Genomic DNA, 21,968 nt, shown 5'->3' with positions numbered 1-21,968 from the left:
TATTATTACGAGACTTAAAATATTGAGCTTGTTGAATTTTGGGGGCGGGGACACTGACAAAAGAACAAAAATACGTGTGAATATAATGATTATGTATGTAAGTGATAATATTAGAGCGAAAGGATACGTTTATTCGGAGGAAAACAATTGAAAGGAGGCTTTAGTACCTGTTGAGCTTTCTCTAGCCTGGATACAGAGAGACATGGAGGCAAAGGTTCTGTATGGTATTGTGCAGCACATTTGCCCACAGATGTGGCAGCTGGGCATGTAGATCCTGCACACTGTTGAAGCTGGCCCATAAATGCTCAAATGGTAATAGATCTGGCAAACCAGCATTAATGCTCACGCGCACGACCATATGTATTTTGAAACTACATGTGAACTACAGGATGACATCACCTAGCAAATCCATCCTGGCAGCTCTTAGGCCCCTCCCCTCATCACACTCCTTTGTATATCTCTGTAATATGTTGAAGATATGCCTCCTCTATCTAAAGGTCCAGGAGTGGAGATATAAAGTAGGTGAGTGTTTTCAGTCATGAGCTGTAGTTATATAAACCTCTTGATTCACAATGCCTGTCTGTACTATCTGTGTGCGTTGACTCTCCAGTGTAGTTCTACTGAATGCAGCTTCACACTGGTGTCCTTGCCACTTGCATGTAAGAACTGACACGCGAGAGTGAGATGACATGAAAGAGGGCAGACAGGCAGAAGCTGCAGAACACATTAAAATATATAAGGGAAAATGTATCATGAGGAGAATATTTGAAGTCTGCTTTGCTTGAGTCTGTGTTGGCATAATTTATGCCACAGTTAACAAATTTTGCATGTTTACCACTCATACAGTATTATATAACCAGCTTACCAGTGCTCTACACCTTGATTCTTTATTTGTTCAGCCTCCTGGAAGTGACGAGTGGCAGCAGCAGCAAGTGCAACTGCACTTTCATTCTGGAACTCACTAGAAACTGCCTAGAGAAAAATAATAATGAGGATATATAAATGGTGAAAGACGACTGTTAGAGAATTGCAGCCTGTGTATTCACTCACCAGTAAAAGATCCTGAGCTGCTATCCGGACAGTGTAAGAAAAGGTGTCGTCATCTTCATCCTCAACAAACTGCTGCGGATTTGCGGTCCACACCTTTATCTATTTGTAAAGTAAATAGGTGGAAACACTGTAGTCATTTCATCTCGAGATATCCACACACATTCATTTCATGTCTTAAGCCTCTTACCTGCTCTTCTGTGATCTGCATGTAAAGGATAATATAATAAATCAGTTCAGGCAGAGCTTTCTTCACAGTTCCTTTGAACTTGTTCTCCAGCAATGTGTGCACAAATTCAAATATACTAAATACCAGGTTCTCAAAACCTAAGACTTCACCTGTCAAAATGGGAGGCAGGAATTACTACGCAAAACACATGGTCAAAGGCAAAAGAGTAAGGCTAAATCTTCTTAAGTGAGGGTGGGAAGAAAATTTGCCAATAGTGTTTTTAAACAACATTTTTAAAGACAGGACAAACATATGCCTATACAGCAAAACTGAAAATTGAAAAATTCAACAGAAATACCTAAGGGAGCAACTGTTTTAGTACGAAGTGCCGGAGAAAAAACAAAAAGCTCAAGCGTCTGCCACGTCATACAAAGTCATAACACAAACCAGTTATTCATTAGAAACTTCACAAAATTCTGAACACTGCCTGACTTGCAAACTTTAAAGAAGTTTCCAGCTTTTTAGAAAAATTGCCTTCCAGCAAATATATGGATAAAGCAGGTCACTGCTCATCTAAATCTGACTAAAGGGACTAATATATGGGGAACCCCCCACCAACCACACACTGACATTGGGGGAGAGCAGGCCTCACTGGTATTAACTGACCGAGGGCTGCCCTCCCCTACCATTGTCCGCTATACATTGGAGCCCCATATAATATTGGTCACCACCAAAATAACAAAAATCAGAGCTCAAATCCATGCACCAATCAGCAAACACGTTCAGGCTCACCATCGCCCATCTGTACCCCCCCCCCCCCCCCCAGTAATCCAAAAGCTTGCTCCTCATTAATCCCACCAGCAATCAAATCCCCAGACTCACAATCCCCCCCCCCCCATCCCCAAAGTAGCCAGAAAGTTGTATCCTCATCCCACCTCCAATTACATGTAGGCTCACATCCACACCCAAACTAGTCACAGTGCACGTTCCCCTATTTCACCATCCTCCCCCCAACTAGTCACCATGTTCGCTCCCCCATTTTCCCAAGTTCACCATTCTCTCCCCACCCCTGAACTAGTCACTTGCTCAATAGGATTTCAGCATGACCTTGTGTGGAGAGAGGAGGATGAGCAGCTAAATCAATTATGGGGTCTGGTTAGGTGTTTAAATTGATTTTTGGATCTGTCTGGGGCGTTAAAGGGAACCTGTCACCGGAATTTTGTGTATAGAGCTGAGGACATGGGTTGCTAGATGGCCGCTAGCACATCCGCAATACCCAGTCCCCATAGCTCTGTGTGCTTTTATTGTGTAATAATCCCGATTTGATACATATGACTCTTTAATGTTAATTAGCATATCTTACTTGTGTGACCAGAGAAGAGTTATTTTCAAGCGCTGACTCATCTCAGGGTAATTTGCATATGTATCAAATCGGTTTTTATACACCATAAAAGCACACGGAGCTATGGGGACTGGGTATTGCGGATGTGCTAGCGGACATCTAGCAACCCATGTCCTCAGCTCTATACACAAAATCCTGGTGACAGGTCCCCTTTAATTCAGTTTGGATTTGTGTTGGGGGTTATCATTTATTAAGGGAACTGCAAAGGTGTGAATTAATTTAGGGGACTTCCCCCAACTGCAAACTAGTCATAGTGCTCATTCCCCCATCCCCCAAAAAATAGTCACAGATCTCATTCCCCCATTTCACCATCCTCCCCAAATTACTTACCATGCTCGTTCCTCCATTTCAGCATCCTTCCCCCAGCTAGTCACAGTGATCATTCCTCTACTCCCCCTTCCTGCCCTCACCGTCAAAGTAGTCAAACAGCTTGTTTCCCTATATCCCCAAGCTCACCATGCTTTCCACATCCCCAGTCCATTCACATACCTTTCTGTGGCAAGGTAGCAGAGTCCCTCACTCTGCTATCATTCCTCTGCAGGCCAGGGTGGGGAGCGTGAGGTGCGGGCCTATCAGACACGTCCTGTGTGACGCGTCTGAAAGTTATATTTCATTAAGAGACAGCAGGTCGGCAGGGCAAGTAACAAATGGCGACAAGACTAAAAAGCCTTGCCGTCAATTGGTGACAGCTGGTGTTCTAGCAAAATGCATTCTGCGTGCCACAGGCTAACAACCCCTGATCTAGCATTTCCTGCAAAAGTGGAGAAACTGCTCTGCAGCTTGTAGAATTTTATAAGACAGCATACCATCTGAATCCACCGGATCCTCTATCTCTTCTGTATCATTTACTTCAGTCCGAACATAAGTGCACAGTTAATTAAGGAAATTACTGAAATGTAAGATGGAGCAATAGACAGAGAACCTCATGGGTGAACTTCATATGCAGGTATGTAACTGACAGGCCAAGTTTTAGGAATAATCAAAGGATATAAAGCTGCACTCTCAGTCAATGTATTCCATACAATAGGTAGAATCTGCTGCATTGAGGACACCATGTGTTTAGGGAAGTTCTTAACCAGTGCAGTGACAGCCTGGAAACACAAGAACAAAGCAACGTTATTTTAAGGCAAAATAATATGACAAGAAATATTCATGTCTTTACCCTCTGAAAACCTACACAGTAGATTCAAGATTAACTCATTCTTTGTTCACATTGGCATTATTCACATTCCATCAAGGGCTCCAGTATTTTTTATGAAAAGAATAGCTTAGGGTACTAGAAAAAAAAACACGGGTGGACAGCACTCCTAAGAAAAAATGCTGCAGGTGCTCGTCTCCAAGGGAGGTGGTAAAAGGTCCCCCAATATTAACAACTTGTAGATGTCCAAAAAAATGGAGACATCTACAAACCACATGGTTTGTATGTGGGTATTTTTTCCCCACCCTCTGGTGTTTATGTATGCTTGACAAAGGCTATCACTAAGCCGAAACGTTGCATCTGGAATTAAAACTCACCTTTTTTGGACGTGCTGTCTCCATTTTTTTATTTTTTTTTTGGACATCTACTAGCTTAGGGTACTTTCACACTTGAGTTAAAAGTTTTCCAGTATTGAGTTCCGTCCTCGGGGCTCAATACCAGAAAATAACTGATCAGTTTTATCCTAATGCATTGTGAATGGAGAGTAATCCGTTCAGGATGCATCAGTTCAGTCCCTCATAAGTTTTTTATGGCCATAGAAAATACCGCAGCGTTCTCTCTCCGGCCAAAAATCCACAACACTTAGCGGAATGCCGGATCCGGCATTAATTTCCATTGAAATGCATTAATGCCGGCCCAAGTGTTCTGGAAAAGGGATCCGGCTTTGCTGTCTGCACATGTGAAAAAATAAATAAATACCGGATCAGTTTTTCCGGATGACAACCAGAAAGACGGATCTGTTATTGTAATGCATTTGCAAAACAGATCCGAATCAGTCTCACAAATGCATCCGTTTGTGTCTGGATTGCCAGATCCGGCAGGCAGTTCTGGCCTGACTGGAATCCTCTGTCGCAAGTGTGAAAGTACCCTTAATCTGCAGCAATTCTCTTACAAAGAAAAATACTGAACACCACATGGGCCCTTCCATAAATCCACCTGGTACCTGGCATAATTATCTACAAGCGATTTGAAAATGTCTGCCATGGCACAATTATGAATAAAACCAATGTAGATAGTGTGAATATAGTCTAATGCGTATTAATATAGTTGCAATATCCCATATTCCACTGGATAGGTGATCAGTATCTGATCAGTGGGGGTCTAACACCCAGGACCCCCGCTGATCAGCTGTTTGAGAAGGCAGCGGTGCTCACGGTAGCACCATGGCCTTCTCATCTTTTTCCAGGCCAGACAATACGTTTATCGGTCACATGGTCTAGGCACAGCTCAGCCCCATAGAAGTGAATGAGGCCGAGAGCGAACCAAAGCACAGCTACTATACAATGTGCTTTCCAAGCTGCAAGAAGTCCACGGCATTCACAGAAGCACTGGTGCCTTCTCAAACAGCTGATTGACAAGGGTCCAGGACACCAGACCCCCACCAATCAGATACTGATGACCTAACCGGAGGATAAGACATCAGTATAAAAATCTTGGAAAATCGGTTTAACCACTTCACCCCCGCTAGGTGAAACCCCCTTCATGACCAGAGCACTTTTTACACTTCGGCACTACACTACTTTCACCGTTTATCGCTCGGTCATGCAACTTACCACCCAAATGAATTTTACCTCCTTTTCTTCTCACTAATGGAGCTTTCATTTGGTGGTATTTCATTGCTGCTGGCATTTTTACTTTTTTTGTTATCAAAATGTAACGATTTTTTTGCAAAAAAATGACATTTTTCACTTTCAGCTGTAAAATTTTGCAAAAAAAACGACATCCATATATAAATTTTTCGCCAAATTTATTGTTCTACATGTCTTTGATAAAAAAAAAAATGTTTGGGCAAAAAAAAAAATGGTTTGGGTAAAAGTTATAGCATTTACAAACTATGGTACAAAAATGTGAATTTCCGCTTTTTGAAACAGCTCTGACTTTCTGAGCACCTGTCATGATTCCTGAGGTTCTACAATGCCCAGACAGTAGAAAACCCCCACAAATGACCCCATTTCGGAAAGTAGACACCCTAAGGTATTCGCTGATGGGCATAGTGAGTTCATAGAACTTTTTATTTTTTGTCACAAGTTAGCGGAAAATGATGATTATTTTATTTTTTTATTTTTTTCTTACAAAGTCTCATATTCCACTAACTTGCAACAAAAAATAAAAAATTCTAGGAACTCGCCATGCCCCTCACAGAATACCTTGGGGTGTCTTCTTTCCAAAATGGGGTCACTTGTGGGGTAGTTATACTGCCCTGGCAATTTAGGGGCCCATATGTGTGAGAAGTACTTTGCAATCAAAATGTGTAAAAAATGACCGGTGAAATCCAAAAGGTGCACTTTGGAATATGCGCCCCTTTGCCCACCTTGGCAGCAAAAAAGTGTGACACATCTGGTATCGCCGTACTCAGGAGAAGCTGGGGAATGTGTTTTGGGGTGTCATTTTACATATACCCATGCTGGGTGAGAGAAATATCTTGGTCAAATGCCAACTTTGTATAAAAAAAAATGGGAAAAGTTGTCTTTTGCCAAGATATTTCTCTCATCCAGCATGGGTATATGTAAAATGACACCCCAAAACACATTGCCCAACTTCTCCTGAGTACGGCGATACCAGATGTGTCACACTTTTTTGCTGCCAAGGTGGGCAAAGGGGCACACATTCCAAAGTGCACCTTTCGGATTTTGCAGGCCATTTTTTACACATTTTGATTGCAAAGTTCTTCTCACACATTTGGGCCCCTAAATTGCCAGGGCAGTATAACTACGCCACAAGTGACCCCATTTTGGAAAGAAGACACCCCAAGGTATTCCGTGAGGGGCATGGCGAGTTCCTAGAATTTTTTATTTTTTGTCGCAAGTTAGTGGAATATGAGACTTTGTAAGGAAAAAAGAAAGGAAAAAAAAAGAAAAATCATCATTTTCCGCTAAATTGTGACAAAAAATAAAAAATTCTAGGAACTCGCCGTGCCCCTCACGGAATACCTTGGGGTGTCTTCTTTCCAAAATGGGGTCACTTGTGGCGTAGTTATACTGCCCTGGCAATTTAGGGGCCCAAATGTGTAAGAAGTACCTTGCAATCAAAATGTGTAAAAAATGACCAGTGAAATCCGAAAGGTGCACTTTGGAATATGTGCCCCTTCGCCCACCTTGGCTGCAAAAAAGTGTCACACATGTGGTATCGCCGTACTCAGGAGAAGTTGGGGAATGTGTTTTGGGGTGCCATTTTACATATACCCATGCTGGGTGAGATAAATATCTTGGCAAAAGACAACTTTTCCCATTTTTTTATACAAAGTTGGCATTTGACCAAGATATTTTTCTCACCCAGCATGGGTATATGTAAAATGACACCCCAAAACACATTCCCCAACTTCTCCTGAGTACGGCGATACCACATGTGTGACACTTTTTTGCAGCCTAGATGCGCAAAGGGGCCCAAATTCCTTTTAGGAGGGCATTTTTAGACATTTGGATCCCAGACTTCTTCTCACACTTTCGGGCCCCTAAAAAGCCAGGGCAGTATAAATACCCCACATGTGACCCCACTTTGGAAAGAAGACACCCCAAGGTATTCAATGAGGGGCCTGGCGAGTTCCTAGAATTTTTTATTTTTTTTTGCATAAGTTAGCGGATATTGATTTTTTTTTGTTTTTTTCTCACAAAGTCTCACTTTCCGCTAACTTAGGACAAAAATTTCAATCTTTCATGGACTCAATATGCCCCTCACGGAATACCTTGGGGTGTCTTCTTTCCGAAATGGGGTCACATGTGGGGTATTTATACTGCCCTGGCTTTTTAGGGGCCCTAAAGCGTGAGAAGAAGTCTGGAATATAAATGTCTAAAAATGTTACGCATTTGGATTCCGTGAGGGGTATGGTGCGTCCATGTGAGATTTTATTTTTTGACACAAGTTAGTGGAATATGAGACTTTGTAAGAAAAAACAAAAACAAACAAAAAATTTCCGCTAACTTGTGCCAAAAAAAATGTCTGAATGGAGCCTTACCAGGGGGGGGTGATCAATGACAGGGGGGTGATCAATGACAGGGGGGTGATCACCCATATAGACTCCCTGATCACCCCCCTGTCATTGATCACCCCCCCTGTAAGGCTCCATTCAGACATCCGCATGATTTTTTACGGATCCATGGATCGGATCCACAGAACGCATGCGAACGTCTGAATGGAGCCTTACAGGGGGGTTATCAATGACAGGGGGTGATCAGGGTGATCACCCCCCTGTCACTGATCACCCCCCCTGTAAGGCTCCATTCAGACATCCGCATGATTTTTTACGGATCCATGGATACATGGATCGGATCCACAAAACGCATGCGGACGTCTGAATGGAGCCTTACAGGGGGGTTATCAATGACAGGGGGTGATCAGGGTAATCAGGGTGATGACCCCCCCTGTCACTGATCACCCCCCCTGTAAGGCTCCATTCAGACATCCGCATGATTTTTTACGGATTCATGGATACATGGATCGGATCCACAGAACGCATGCGGACGTCTGAATGGAGCCTTACAGGGGGGTTATCAATGACAGGGGGTGATCAGGGTAATCACCCCCCTGTCACTGATCACCCCCCCTGTAAGGCTCCATTCAGACATCCGCATGATTTTTTACGGATCCATGGATACATGGATCGGATCCACAGAACGCATGCGGACGTCTGAATGGAGCCTTACAGGGGGGTTATCAATGACAGGGGGTGATCAGGGTAATCACCCCCCTGTCACTGATCACCCCCCCTGTAAGGCTCCATTCAGACATCCGCATGATTTTTTACGGATCCATGGATACATGGATCGGATCCACAGAACGCATGCGGACGTCTGAATGGAGCCTTACAGGGGGGTTATCAATGACAGGGGGTGATCAGGGTAATCACCCCCCTGTCACTGATCACCCCCCCTGTAAGGCTCCATTCAGACGTCCGCATGATTTTTACGGATACATGGATACATGGATCGGATCCGTAAAAATCATGCGGACGTCTAAATGGAGCCTTACAGGGGGGTGATCAATGACAGGGGGTGATCAGGGAGTGTATATGGGTGATCACCCGCCTGTCATTGATCACCCCCCTGTAAGGCTCCATTCAGACGTCCGTATGCTTTTTGCGGATCCGATCCATGTATCCGTGGATCCGTAAAAATCATACGGACGTCTGAACGGAGCCTGACAGGGGGGTGATCAATGACAGGGCGGTGATCAATGACAGGGGGGTGATCAGGGAGTTTATATGGGGTGATCATGGGTGATCAGGGGTTTATAAGGGGTTAATAAGTGACGGGGGGGGTGGGGGGGGTGTAGTGTAGTGTGGTGTTTGGTGGGACTGTACTGACCTACCTGAGTCCTCTGGTGGTCGATCCTAACAAAAGGGACCACCAGAGGACCAGGTAGGAGGTATATTAGACGCTGTTATGAAAACAGCGTCTAATATACCTGTTAGGGGTTAAAAAATTCGGATCTCCAGCCTGCCAGCGAACGATCGCCGCTGGCATGCTGGAGATCCACTCGCTTACCTTCCGTCCCTGTGAGCGCGCGCGCCTGTGCGCGTTCACAGGAAATCTCGCGTCTCGCGAGAAGACGCGTATATGCGTCCAGGAGGAGTAAAGCAACCACCTCCCGGACGCATATACGCGTACAGCGGTCGGGAGGTGGTTAAAGGAGATTTAAATAGTGTTTACCACATGGATAAAGTTAATACAAGGCACTTACTCATGTACTGCAACTGTCCATATTGTCTCCTTTGCTGGCTTAACTCATTTTTCCATCACATTATACACTGCTCACATGCAGGGGTTACATACACCACTGCAGCGCAGATATGAAGTGTCCAGGATGAGAGCTGCTGCACATGCGTGCCTAAGCACGCTCCGATGGTCCAGGCAGGTGCTGTTTACTAGTGTCTAAGCATGGCCACCACTGCAGGATTGTATTTCTTGTGTGGTCATAACCCCTGGATACGAACAGTGTATAATGTGATGGAAAAACGTATCCAGGAAGCAATATAGACAATTACATTTGTATGTGCCTAACATTAAAAGGTGTTGCCCCACAAAAAAGGAGATTTTTGTATAACTTACCAGTTAAATCTCTTTCTCGCTCTTCCTTGGGGGACACAGACCTTGGGTATAGCTCAGCTCCCTAGGAGGCGTGACACTAAGTAAAACTGTTAAGCCCCTCCTCCATCAGCTATACCCTCAGCCTGGAGATAGAGGCTACCAGTTGCGTGTCCAAGTAGTGAAAGGAAACAACCAACAATGCAAACAACAGCCAACAACCCAACGGGGCGCCAGCCAAAACCCTAGAACCAAACACAGAAGGGTGGGTGCTGTGTCCCCCAAGGAAGAGCGAGAAAGAGATTTAACTGGTAAGTTATACAAAAATCTCCTTTTCTCGCCCATTTTCCTTGGGGGACACAGACCTTGGGACGTTCAAGAGCAGTCCAAGAAGGGAGGGACCATAACCCAAGGCGGACCACCGGAGCATCAGGAAACCGCAGCCTGCAAGACCAGGCGGCCCAAAGCAGCATCCGCCGACGCGTGCGTATGCACCCTATAGAACCTGGTGAAAGTGTGCAAAGAGGACCAAGTGGCCGCTTTGCACAACTGCTCAGCCGAGGCTCGATGCCTCTGCGCCCAGGAAGCCCCGACTGCTCTGGTGGAATGAGCAGTGACGCCGAAAGGCGGAGCCCTACCCTTGGCTCGATAAGCCTCAGACACCGCCAGTTTAATGAACCGGGCAATGGCCACCTTGGAGACCGCCAAACCCTTGCGCGAACCCTCCGGGACCACAAACAGGGAATCCGTGCGCCGGAAGGATCCGGTGACCTCCAAGTAAATCCTCAATGCCCTGACCACATCCAGACGGTGCAGTTCCCGTTCTCTGGAGTGGGAAGGAGAGGGACAGAGCGACGGAAGGACGATGTCCTCATTGATGTGAAAGGCGGAGACCACCTTTGGCAGGAAAGCCGGGACTGGTCGGAGCACAACCTTATCCTGGTGGAAGATCAGGAAAGGTTCGGAACAAGAAAGAGCCGCCAACTCAGACACCCGCCGGAGAGACGTGATGGCCACAAGAAAGATGACCTTGCAGGACAGAAGGCGAAGGGAGACCTCCCGCAAGGGCTCGAAGGGGGCAGATTGAAGCGCCGAGAGCACCACATTCAGGTCCCAGGAAGGAACCGGAGGGCGATACGGTGGAACAGAGTGAGCCACCCCTTGCAAAAAGGTCTTAATCGGCCCCAGAGGGGCCAGGGGACGCTGGAGAAGAATAGACAGCGCCGAAATCTGTCCCTTCAGAGAACTGAGGCCCAGCCCCAGGTCCAGGCCCGACTGGAGGAAGGACAGGATCGTGGGAAGAGAAAACCGGAGAGGTGGGACGCTCCGGGACTCACAGAACCCCAGATAGGACCTCCAAACCCGATAGTAGATCCTCGAAGATACGGGTTTACGAGCACGGATCATGGTGCGGACAACGTCCGCGGAGAAACCCCGTCGCGTTAAGACGGCGGTCTCAACAGCCACGCCGTCAAACGTAGCGAGCCTAAATGCTCGTGGAAGATCGGACCTTGAGAGAGAAGGTCCTCCCTGGAGGGCAGTGGCCACGGAACGTCTGCCAACAGCAACATTAGGTCGGCGTACCAGGACCGACGGGGCCAATCCGGGGCGATCAGAATCGCGGGAACGCCCTCTGCCGCGATCCTCCGAAGAACCCGTGGCAGGAGGGGAAGAGGAGGAAAGATGTACAGAAGGGAGAATTGGCACCACGGAAGGACAAGCGCGTCGGCGCCGTAAGCCTCCGGGTCCCGTGCCCTGGATACGTATAGGGGAACCTTGCGGTTGAATTTGGAGGCCATGAGGTCCACGTCGGGGCGACCCCAGCGAAGACAAAGGGCCTCGAACACCTCTGGGTGCAGGGACCATTCTCCCGGATCGATGGTGGACCGGCTGAGGAAATCTGCCGCCCAGTTGTCTACCCCCGGGATGTAAATCGCAGACAAGGCTGGCACGTGCGTCTCCGCCCAGAGGAGAATGAGGGACACCTCTTGCATCGCCGCAGCGCTGCGGGTGCCTCCCTGATGGTTTATGTACGCCACCGCCGTGGCATTGTCCGATTGGATCCGAACAGGGCGGCCCCTCAGTAGATGGGTCCAGTGTCTGAGGGACAAAAGAACTGCCCTCAGCTCCAGAATGTTGATCGGAAGTCTGGACTCCGATAGAGACCAAACGCCCTGGACGGATCGGGGAGGGAAAACCCCCCCCCACCCCCGTAAGCTGGCGTCGGTGGTAATCACCAGCCAGTTCAGTGGAAGGAAGGACCTCCCCCTCAGAGGGAGATGCAACCACCAGTTGAGGGAAGCCCGAGCCAGGGGAGGCAGAAGGAAGGTCCTGTCCAGACTCCTCGGTGATTTGTCCCAGGCCGACAGAATCGCCCTCTGAAAGGTGCGGGAATGGAATTGTGCGAACGGCACTGCCTCGAAACAGGCAACCATCTTCCCCAGCAACCGCATGCCGGATCTGAGGGAAGGCCGGTGATGACGGAGAAGGCTGCGAACCGACCCGCGAAGGGCCAGGACGCTTGTCCGACGGAAGACGGACCTCTGCCAGTTCCGTATCCAGGAGCATCCCCAGGAAGATCAGCCGTCTGGAGGGGGTAAGGGAAGACTTGGGGTGGTTGATAATCCAACCAAACCGCGTCAGGGTCTCCAGAGTGAGATCCACACTGCCGGATGCCTGTGAAAGGGAGGGTGCCTTGACCAAGATGTCGTCCAAGTACGGAAGAAGAAAAACACTTCTTGAACGTAGAAGGGCCAAGACAGGGGCCAGGACCTTGGTGAACACCCGAGGAGCCGTTGCTAGACCAAAGGGAAGGGCAACGAACTGGAAGTGATCGTCCCCCACCGCGAAGCGTAGGAAGCGGTGATGACATGGAGCAACCGGAACGTGGAGGTATGCATCCTGAACGTCGATGGAGGCCATGAAATCCCCCTTTTCCAGGGAGGCCACTGCGGACCGGAGAGACTCCATCCGGAATCTCTGCAGGCGGAGGAAGCGGTTCAGGCGCTTCAGGTCCAAGATCGGTCGCACCGAGCCTTCCTTTTTGGGGATCACGAAGAGGTTCGAGTAGAACCCCCTGAACCTTTCCGTCGGAGGCACCGGGGCGATGACACCCTTGTCCATGAGTGAGCGAACAGGCCGCGAAGAAAGAGGCCGCTCGTACGGGGTCCCGCGGAGGACGGGACCGGAAGAAACGGTCTGGCGGAATGGCCGCAAATTCGATCTTGTACCCGCAAGATACAATCTCGAGCGCCCATGCATCTGAGATGTGGTTCCGCCAAACGTTCCTGAAAAGGAGAAGGCGGCCCCCCACCCGGGTGGGTGGGGGCGCACCTTCAGGCAGAGGGCTGCTGGCCTGTGGTAGCCCGTGCAGGCTGGGTCTTGCGCCAGGTAGGTTGCGCCCGAAAAAACGGCTTCTTGCGTCTATCCTGGGTTGGGCCAGAGGAAGAAGAACCGGCCCCGGGTCTAGATCCGGAGGGCTTACGAAAGGACCGAAAACGGGACGAACCCGCGCGACCCCGTGGGGCGCCCTTTGGCCTGGACTGGGGAAGGAGAGTACTTTTCCCACCCGTGGCCTCTGATATAAGCTCGTCCAGGCGGGTCCCGAACAAGCGGGAACCCGTGAACGGTAGACCGGCCAAGGAGCGTTTGGAAGCGGCGTCCGCCGCCCAAACCTTCAGCCAGAGTTCCCTCCTGACAGAAACCGCCAGGGCAGAGGAACGGGCAATGAGGGCCCCCGCATCCAGGGAGGCCTCACAAATAAATTTTCCAGCCTGGATAATTAGCTGGGCTAAGGAACGGAGGTCCTGAACAGGAACGTCCGACCCCAACTCCTGCTCCAGCTGCAAACCCCATTCAGAGACCGCTTTGCCAACCCAGGCGGAGGCAAAAACCGGTCTAAGGGCTGAACCAGAGGCAGAAAATATTGCCTTGGAAAGGGATTCCGTCCGACGGTCCTCAGCGGACTGGAGGGAAGATCCGTCCTGTACAGGAATAGCAGTGCTTTTGGACAGGCGAGCCACAGGAGGATCCACCTTGGGCGGAGATGTCCAGGTGGTCACAGACTCCGCCGGAAAGGGATAACAAATGTCCAGCTTTTTTGGTGTAACAAAGCGGACGTTTGGCCGAGTCCAAGCCTTGGATACCACAGAAGAAAAATCTGCATGTATGGGAAAGACCTTGGAGGCCTGTCTGGGTCGGAGAAAGGACACGCCGGCCTGTTCAGAGCTGGGGGGGTCATCGTGTATCTGAAAGGTATCGCGGATACTAGTGATAAGATGCCCCACCGCGGATGACAATTTTGACGGAAGCTCTGAGTCCATGTCCACATCCGAATCCGCCAGTTCTCCCTCAGAAGGCGTATCCCTTTGAGAGGATAGGCTTGACTGAGCTCGCACGCATGGCGGAGAGAGCGAAACATCAGGAGAAGATGTGCGCTCAACCCTTGAACGTTTCTGAGTACGCCGGGCCCTGGAAGATTCACTGGGAGGCAGGGAATCAGTGGGGGCGGCAGAAACGGCATTCCCAGCAGGTGCGACAGGGATTTCGGCAGTCTGCGGGAGAGGCGGTCTATCCACGAGACGGCCCACCACGTGTGTAAGGCTCTCCACCGCCAGAGACAGAGACCTAGCCCAGTCAGGGGGTTCAGAAACAACAGGGGGCACAGCAGAAAGCGGGCCCTGCACCGGGGCCTGACATGCAAGGCAATGCGGCTCAGATTGCCCACTTGGAAAAAGTGCCTTGCAGGCGGTACAGGCGTGGTACCAGGGTTTGGGGGCACCCGTGGGATCAGACATGCTGACAAGTGGTCGTACCTTGATACAGGGACAAGGGATTGCAGCGGCTATGACCAGTGGGGTTAGGAGAGGGTTAACAGCCCTACCAGTGCCTCAGAAGAACGTCAGGTCAGATCCCTAGGAGCGAAGGTCCAGATCAGCAGCCGCGAGGCAGCCAGAAAACCAGCGTGCGTCCCCAGCGATGCACCGGTGTCTCCCACGTGTCTCCACTTCAGTCCGGAGTGAGGAAGCGCGGCAAGCTTGAGCAGAGACGCGGGAACAAGCTCCGCCCCCTCCACGCTTGAATGTTTCATAACGAAACTCCGCCCCCATGACGCGCGCGCGCGAAAAAACACCCGCACCCCGTGCTGCCCGAGATTCCCAGGCATATGTTGTCAAAGAAGGGCCCGCAGGCCCCAAAAGCGCGGCGGTATAACCGGACGTCGGAAGGTAAGGTGGTCACCTGACCCCCGTCCCGCCGAACCGAACCGCCGATGCCGGGCCTAAGCCCCGCCCCCTCGATCACGGTACGGAGCGGGCGGCGGCGGGGAGGTAGTAAGAAGCAGGGGCTATCTTTTAAGCAGCGGGCGGCGGCGGGATGTGTAAGATCGGGAGGTACATGAAAAGCAGGCAGATGGGGAGATCCCACAGAGCGCTCTGAGAAGCGCAGGAAACGGCCGACCACGGGTGCCCCCCCCCCCCCCGAACCCAGTGCAACAGGGACAGGGAATGGGCTGGAAAAGCCATCTTACCTGTCTTCACCCTCATTTCCTTCCAGCAGGGTCGCCCCTTCAGCCCCTGGCACCGCAGTGGCAGGAAGCTGGAAGAGGGGCTTGGCGTGCGGGCGACCCCCTAGCTGGCGGGATGTAGGGGAGCCGGTGCTGCCCAGATCCTCCTATTGCTTCAGTGGGGGAGGCAGCAGCGCAAATACGTTGGCACTGGTGCAGCTCAACCCCGGGAGAACAGAGAGGTCCAATGCGTCTCTGGTATCCCTAGGAAAAAACAAAAATAAAATAACAAAATTAGAGAAAAAATTAAAACAAGGAGAAAACAGCCCTGCAGTAGCAGGGGGTGTCTTGCCTCCTTGGACACTAAGCTAAAACTGGTAGCCTCTATCTCCAGGCTGAGGGTATAGCTGATGGAGGAGGGGCTTAACAGTTTTACTTAGTGTCACGCCTCCTAGGGAGCTGAGCTATACCCAAGGTCTGAGTCCCCCAAGGAAAATTGGCGAGAAAACACTCTGCAGTTTTCAAACCAGCACCTGGATATGAATTCTTTTGCAATTACATGTAATTTAATATTTAGTCCAACCAATGTATGCAATAAAGAGTATCTGTATGAAGCCTCTTGATCCATGTGAGGTACAGGGCTGCTTCGGTTACAACGAGATGGTCGTGTACTATATGATGATTTTTTATTTTTATTTTTTTTTTTAACTTTGTAGGGGTTTTCCGATTAGATTATACTATCTGATTGGTGGGGGTCCAACACCCCTGCGGCCTTCTCACAGCTTCTCCTAGGCCAGTGACAACACGTTCATCGATCTTGTGGCCTAGGCGCAGCTCAGCCCCATTTAATTAAACGGGACCGAGCGTGATACCGAGCAAAGTGCCGTACATTGTAAAGCGGCTGTGCTTGGTATGGTGCTCAGCCTCTTGGGAGCGCCAGTGCCTCCTCAAAACAGCGGATTGTGAGGGTCCCGGGTGTCAGACACCCCCCCAATCAGATAATGATAACCTATCCTGAGAATAGCTAATGAGTTAGAAAATCCTGAAAAAAAAAATAATAATAATAATAATCTTTTAACTTTGACCGCTTTAACTTTGTCCACATAATCAATACAGTTGTTTGCTGAATTAAGACATCCCCTTTAACCCCTTGGCACAGTAAACTTTGGTATTTTCAAGTCTGCTTTATGTTTCCATTTTTTGCCTGCCAATTTGTATTTAATGGTAACCTAATATGGAAATGATCGGAATGATGATTACACTTACCAGTAATCAGATTTTCCAGACCCCACAACAGCACCACAGAGCAAGAGAGAGAGAGAATCAGCCCCCAGAGACAGGAAACGAGCAGAAGAAGGTGGAGCCCCTCTCCCACCTCAGTGGTTTACAGAGTGTGAGAGTGATAGATATAGAATAAAAAAAAAATTTTTTATATATATATATATATATATATATATATATATATATATATATATATATATATATATATATATATATCTATCCATCCATCTATTATCTATCTACACACAGGTCCTAAAAAAAAAAAATATTGCATATTGTGATAAGTTCATTATTTTCTGTAATGTACTGATAAACATTAGACTTTCATATATTTTAGATTCATTACACACCAACTGAAGTAGTTCAAGCCTTTTATTGTTTTAATATTGATGATTTTGGCATACAGCTCATGAAAACCCAAAATTCCTATCTAAAAAAAATTAGCATATTTCATCCGACCAATAAAAGAAAAGTGTTTTTAATACAAAAAAAGTCAACCTTCAAATAATTATGTTCAGTTATGCACTCAATACTTGGTCGGGAATCCTTTTGCAGAAATTACTGCTTCTATGCGGCGTGGTATGGAGGCAATTAGCCTGTGGCACTGCTGAGGTGTTATGGAGGCCCAGGATGCTTCGAGAGCGGCCTTAAGCTCATCCAGAGTGTTGGGTCTTGCGTCTCAACTTTCTCTTCCCAATATCCCACAGATTCTCTATGGGGTTCAGGTCAGGAGAGTTGGCAGGCCAATTGAGCACAGTAATACCATGGTCAGTAAACCATTTACCAGTGGTTTTGGCACTGTGAGCAGGTGCCAGGTCATGCTGAAAAATGAAATCTTCATCTCCATAAAGCTTTTCAGCAGATGGAAGCATGAAGTGCTCCAAAATCTCCTGATAGCTAGCTGCATTGACCCTGCCCTTGATGAAACACAGTGGACCAACACCAGCAGCTGGCATGGCACCCCAAACCATCACTGACTGTGGGTACTTGACACTGGACTTCAGGCATTTGGCATTTCCCTCTCCCCAGTCTTCCTCCAGACTCTGGCACCTTGATTTCCGAATGACATGTAAAATTTGCTTTCATCTGAAAAAAGTACTTTGGACCACTGAGCAACAGTCCAGTGCTGCTTCTCTGTAGCCCAGGTCAGGCGCTTCTGCCGCTGTTTCTGGTTCAAAAGTGGCTTGACCTGGGGAATGCGGCACCTGTAGCCCATTTCCTGCACACGCCTGTACACGGTGGCTCTGGATGTTTCTACTCCAGACTCAGTCCACTGCTTCCGCAGGTCCCCGAAGGTCTGGAATCGGTCCTTCTCCACAATCTTCCTCAGGGTCCGGTCACCTCTTCTCGTTGTGCAGCGTTTTCTGCCACACTTTTTCCTTCCCACAGACTTCCCATTGAGGTGCCTTGATACAGCACTCTGGGAACAGCCTATTCGTTCAGAAATTTCTTTCTGTGTCTTACCCTCTTGCTTGAGGGTGTCAATGATGGCCTTCTGGACAGCAGTCAGGTCGGCAGTCTTACCAATGATTGCGGTTTTGAGTAATGAACCAGGCTGGGAGTTTTTAAAAGCCTCAGGAATCTTTTGCAGGTGTTTAGAGTTAATTAGTTGATTCAGATGATTAGGTTAATAGCTAGTTTAGAGAACCTTTTCATGATATGCTAATTTTTTTAGATAGGAATTTTGGGTTTTCATGAGCTGTATGCTAAAATCATCAATATTAAAACAATAAAAGGCTTGAACTACTTCAGTTGGTGTGTAATGAATCAAAAATATATGAAAGTCTAATGTTTATCAGTACATTACAGAAAATAATGAACTTTATCACAATATGCTAATATTTTTAGAAGGATCTCTCTCTCTGAAAAGTCTGGCAGCACTCCCTTTAAGACTTTTACGATGTAAGTATAGGTGTAGGGTGCCCACGGTGATCCCTCGATTCAGGACGGAAGACAGACAATGAAAGTCCGCAGCACTCATTGAAAGATAAAAATGTGCTCTTTATTTACACATATCAAGTGACAACCGAAACGTTGTCACTTGATGTGTGAATAAAGAGCACATTTTTATCTTGCAGACTTTCATTGTTTATATATACACACACACACACACACACACACACACACATATACACACACACACACACACAGTACAGACCAAAAGTTTGGACACACCTTCTCATTCAAAAGCATTTTCTTTATTTTCATGACTGAAAATTGTAGATTCACACTGAAGGCATCAAAACTTTTAACACAGGTAGAATTATATACATAAGAAAAAAGTGTGAAAGAACTGAAAATATGTCATTATAGGTTCTTCAAAGTAGCCACCTTTTGCTTTGATTACTGCTTTGCACACTCTTGGCATTCTCTTGATGAGCTTCAAGAGGTAGTCACCTGAAATGGTTTTCACTTCACAGGTGTGCCCTGTCAGGTTTAGTGGGATTTCTTGCCTTCTAAATGGGGTTGGGACCATCAGTTGCCTTGTGGAGAAGTTAGGTGGATACACAGCTGATAGTCCTACTGAAGACTGTTAGAATTTGTATTATGGCAAGAAAAAAGCAACTAAGTAAAGAAAAACGAGTGGCCATCATTACTTTAAGAAATGAAGGCCAGTCAGTCCGAAAAATTGGGAAAACTTTGAAAGTGTCCACAAGTGCAGTCACAAAAACCATCAAGTGCTACAAAAGAAACTGGCTCACATGCGGACCGCCCCAGAAAAGGAAGACCAAGAGTCACCTCTGCTGTGGAGGATAAGTTCATCCGAGTCACCAGCCTCAGAAATCGCAGGTTAACAGCAGCTCAGATTAGAGACCAGGTCAATGCCACACAGAGTTCTAGCAGCAGACATCTCTAGAACAACTGTTAAGCGGAGACTGTGTAAATCAGGCCTTCATGGTAGAATATCTTCTAGGAAACCACTGCTAAGGACAGGCAACAAGCAGAAGAGACTTGTTTGGGCTAAAGAACACAAGGAATGGACATTAGACCAGTGGAAATCTGTGCTTTGGTCTGATGAGTCCAAATTTGAGTTCTTTGGTTCCAACCACCGTGTCTGTGCGACGCAGAAAAGGTGAACGGATGGACTCTACATGCCTGGTTCCCACCGTGAAGCATGGAGGAGGAGGTGTGATGGTGTGGGGGTGCTTTGCTGGTGACACTGTTGGGGATTTATTCAAAATTGAAAGCATACTGAACCAGCATGGCTGCCACAGCATCTTGCAGCGGCATGCTATTCCATCCGGTTTGCGTTTAGTTGGACCATCATTTATTTTTCAACAGGACAATGACCCCAAACACACCTCCAGGCTGTGTAAGGGCTATTTGACCATGAAGGAGAGTGATGGGGTGCTGCGCCAGATGACCTGGCCTCCACAGTCACTGGACCTGAACCCAATAGAGAAGGTTTTGGGTGAGCTGGACCGCAGAGTGAAGGCAAAAAAGCCAACAAGTGCTAAGCATCTCTGGGAACTCCTTCAAGGCTGTTGGAAGACCATTTCAGGCGACTACCCAACCCCATTTAGAAGGCAAGAAATCCCACTTATTAAACCTGACAGGGCACACCTTTGAAGTGAAAACCATTTCAGGTGACTACCCCTTGAAGCTCATCAAGAGAATGCCAAGAGTGTGCAAAGCAGTAATCAAAGCAAAAGCTGGCTACTTTGAAGAACCTAGAATAGGACATGGTTTCAGTTGTTATACACTTTTTTGTTATGTATATAATTCCACATGTGTTAATTCATAGTTTTGATGCCTTCAATGTGAATCTACAATTTTCATAGTCATGAAAATAAAACGCTTTGAATGAGAAGGTGTGTCCAAACTTTTGGTCTGTACTGTGTAATAAATATTATTTATTAGATCGATCCATCTATCTCACCTGGTGCACAAATAGGAACCACAAACAAACCCAGGGAGAGAATAAGGAAGGGTGCTGTCGTGGGGTCTTGAAAATCCAATTACCTGTAAGTGTAATCATATTTCTCTTCCCCCACAACAGCACCACAGAGAGATTACAGCGAATACTCCTTCCTTATGAGGGGGCCACCATTTGCAGAACCTTAGTACCAAAAAGAAGGTCAGAGGTAGAATTTAGCTGAAGCAGATGACCACATGGCTGCCCTACAAATCTGTTCAATAGAGACATTCAATCTTTCCGCCCAAGAGATAGATATTGCTTGAGTAGAATGTGCTTTTAGAGAGAGAGAACTTCCAGAAGAGGTATAAGCCAGGGAGCTGACTGCTCTAATCTATCTGGCCAGAGAACTCTTGGATGCCACCTTACCTCTATTCATGCCTGAAAAAAAAGGACAAATAGCACAGAGGATCTCCTCCAATTCTTGCTTCTAGATAATGCAATAGCCATCTCCTCACCGCTTTCGAATCGTCAAAAAAGGTCGGGAGCATCATCTCCTGAAGTCTATTAGATTTTGAAGAAACTTTGGGTAAAAAGGCAAGATCTGGCCTAATAACTACTCTTTCCTCCATAATGGGCATGGAGGGGGAGGGGGTTATAAATATAGCCTGAATATCACTGACCCTTCTTGCAGAGGTTCAGGCTTCCAACAGCACTAACCTGAAGGTTAAGAGCTTAACTGAACAGAAAGTTAAAGGGTCAAAAGGAGGTTTAGTCAGAGCATTAAGAAATTTAAATCCCATGGAGCCACACTGCCTTAAAAGAACCTAATTACCTAGGGATCACCTGCAAAATTTTTACCAAAAAGAGCAGAGATTGACGAAACCTGCACTTTAAGAGTGCTTTTAGCTACTGTATTTTTCGCCCTATAAGACGCACCGGCCCATAAGACGCACCTAGATTTTTGGGGAGGAAAATAAGGGAAAAAAAATATAATGTTTTAATCAAAAGGTGTGCTGTGTGTTTGGAACTAATGGGGGGGGGGGGGGAGATCTGTGGATGGCACTGTTACAGGGGGGGGGAGATCTGTGGCTGGCACTGTTACAGGGGGGGGGGGGAATCTGTGGCTGGCACTGTTACAGAGGGGGGGAATCTGTGGCTGGCACTGTTACAGAGGGGGGGAATCTGTGGCTGGCACTGTTACAGAGGGGGGGAATCTGTGGCTGGCACTGTTACAGAGGGGGGGAATCTGTGGCTGGCACTGTTACAGAGGGGGGGAATCTGTGGCTGGCACTGTTACAGAGGGGGGGAATCTGTGGCTGGCACTGTTACAGAGGGGGGGAATCTGTGGCTGGCACTGTTACAGAGGGGGGGAATCTGTGGCTGGCACTGTTACAGAGGGGGGGAATCTGTGGCTGGCACTGTTACAGAGGGGGGAATCTGTGGCTGGCACTGTTACAGAGGGGGGAATCTGTGGCTGGCACTGTTACAG

The 21,968-nt window shown here is 47.8% G+C and overlaps 1 protein-coding gene across 1 annotated transcript in view; it reads right to left on the bottom strand.

Annotated features, from left to right (window-relative positions):
* IPO9 (importin 9) overlaps positions 1–21,968 on the bottom strand; it is a 130,031-nt gene that overhangs the window by 64,726 nt on the left and 43,337 nt on the right. The window contains exons 8-12 of the mRNA XM_044287319.1: positions 3,609–3,709; positions 3,425–3,483; positions 1,238–1,386; positions 1,051–1,149; positions 866–972 (exon numbers count right to left, since the gene is read on the bottom strand). Coding sequence (XP_044143254.1) covers positions 866–972; positions 1,051–1,149; positions 1,238–1,386; positions 3,425–3,483; positions 3,609–3,709 — 515 coding nt within the window. The remainder of the gene's footprint in view (positions 1–865; positions 973–1,050; positions 1,150–1,237; positions 1,387–3,424; positions 3,484–3,608; positions 3,710–21,968) is intronic.

This window comes from Bufo gargarizans, chromosome 3, assembly GCF_014858855.1.
Source record: "Bufo gargarizans isolate SCDJY-AF-19 chromosome 3, ASM1485885v1, whole genome shotgun sequence".
In the NCBI taxonomy this organism is placed as follows: Eukaryota; Metazoa; Chordata; class Amphibia; order Anura; family Bufonidae; genus Bufo; species Bufo gargarizans.
The sequence above is the reverse complement of the archived record's forward strand: the minus strand, read 5'-3'. Positions and strand labels throughout refer to the sequence as shown.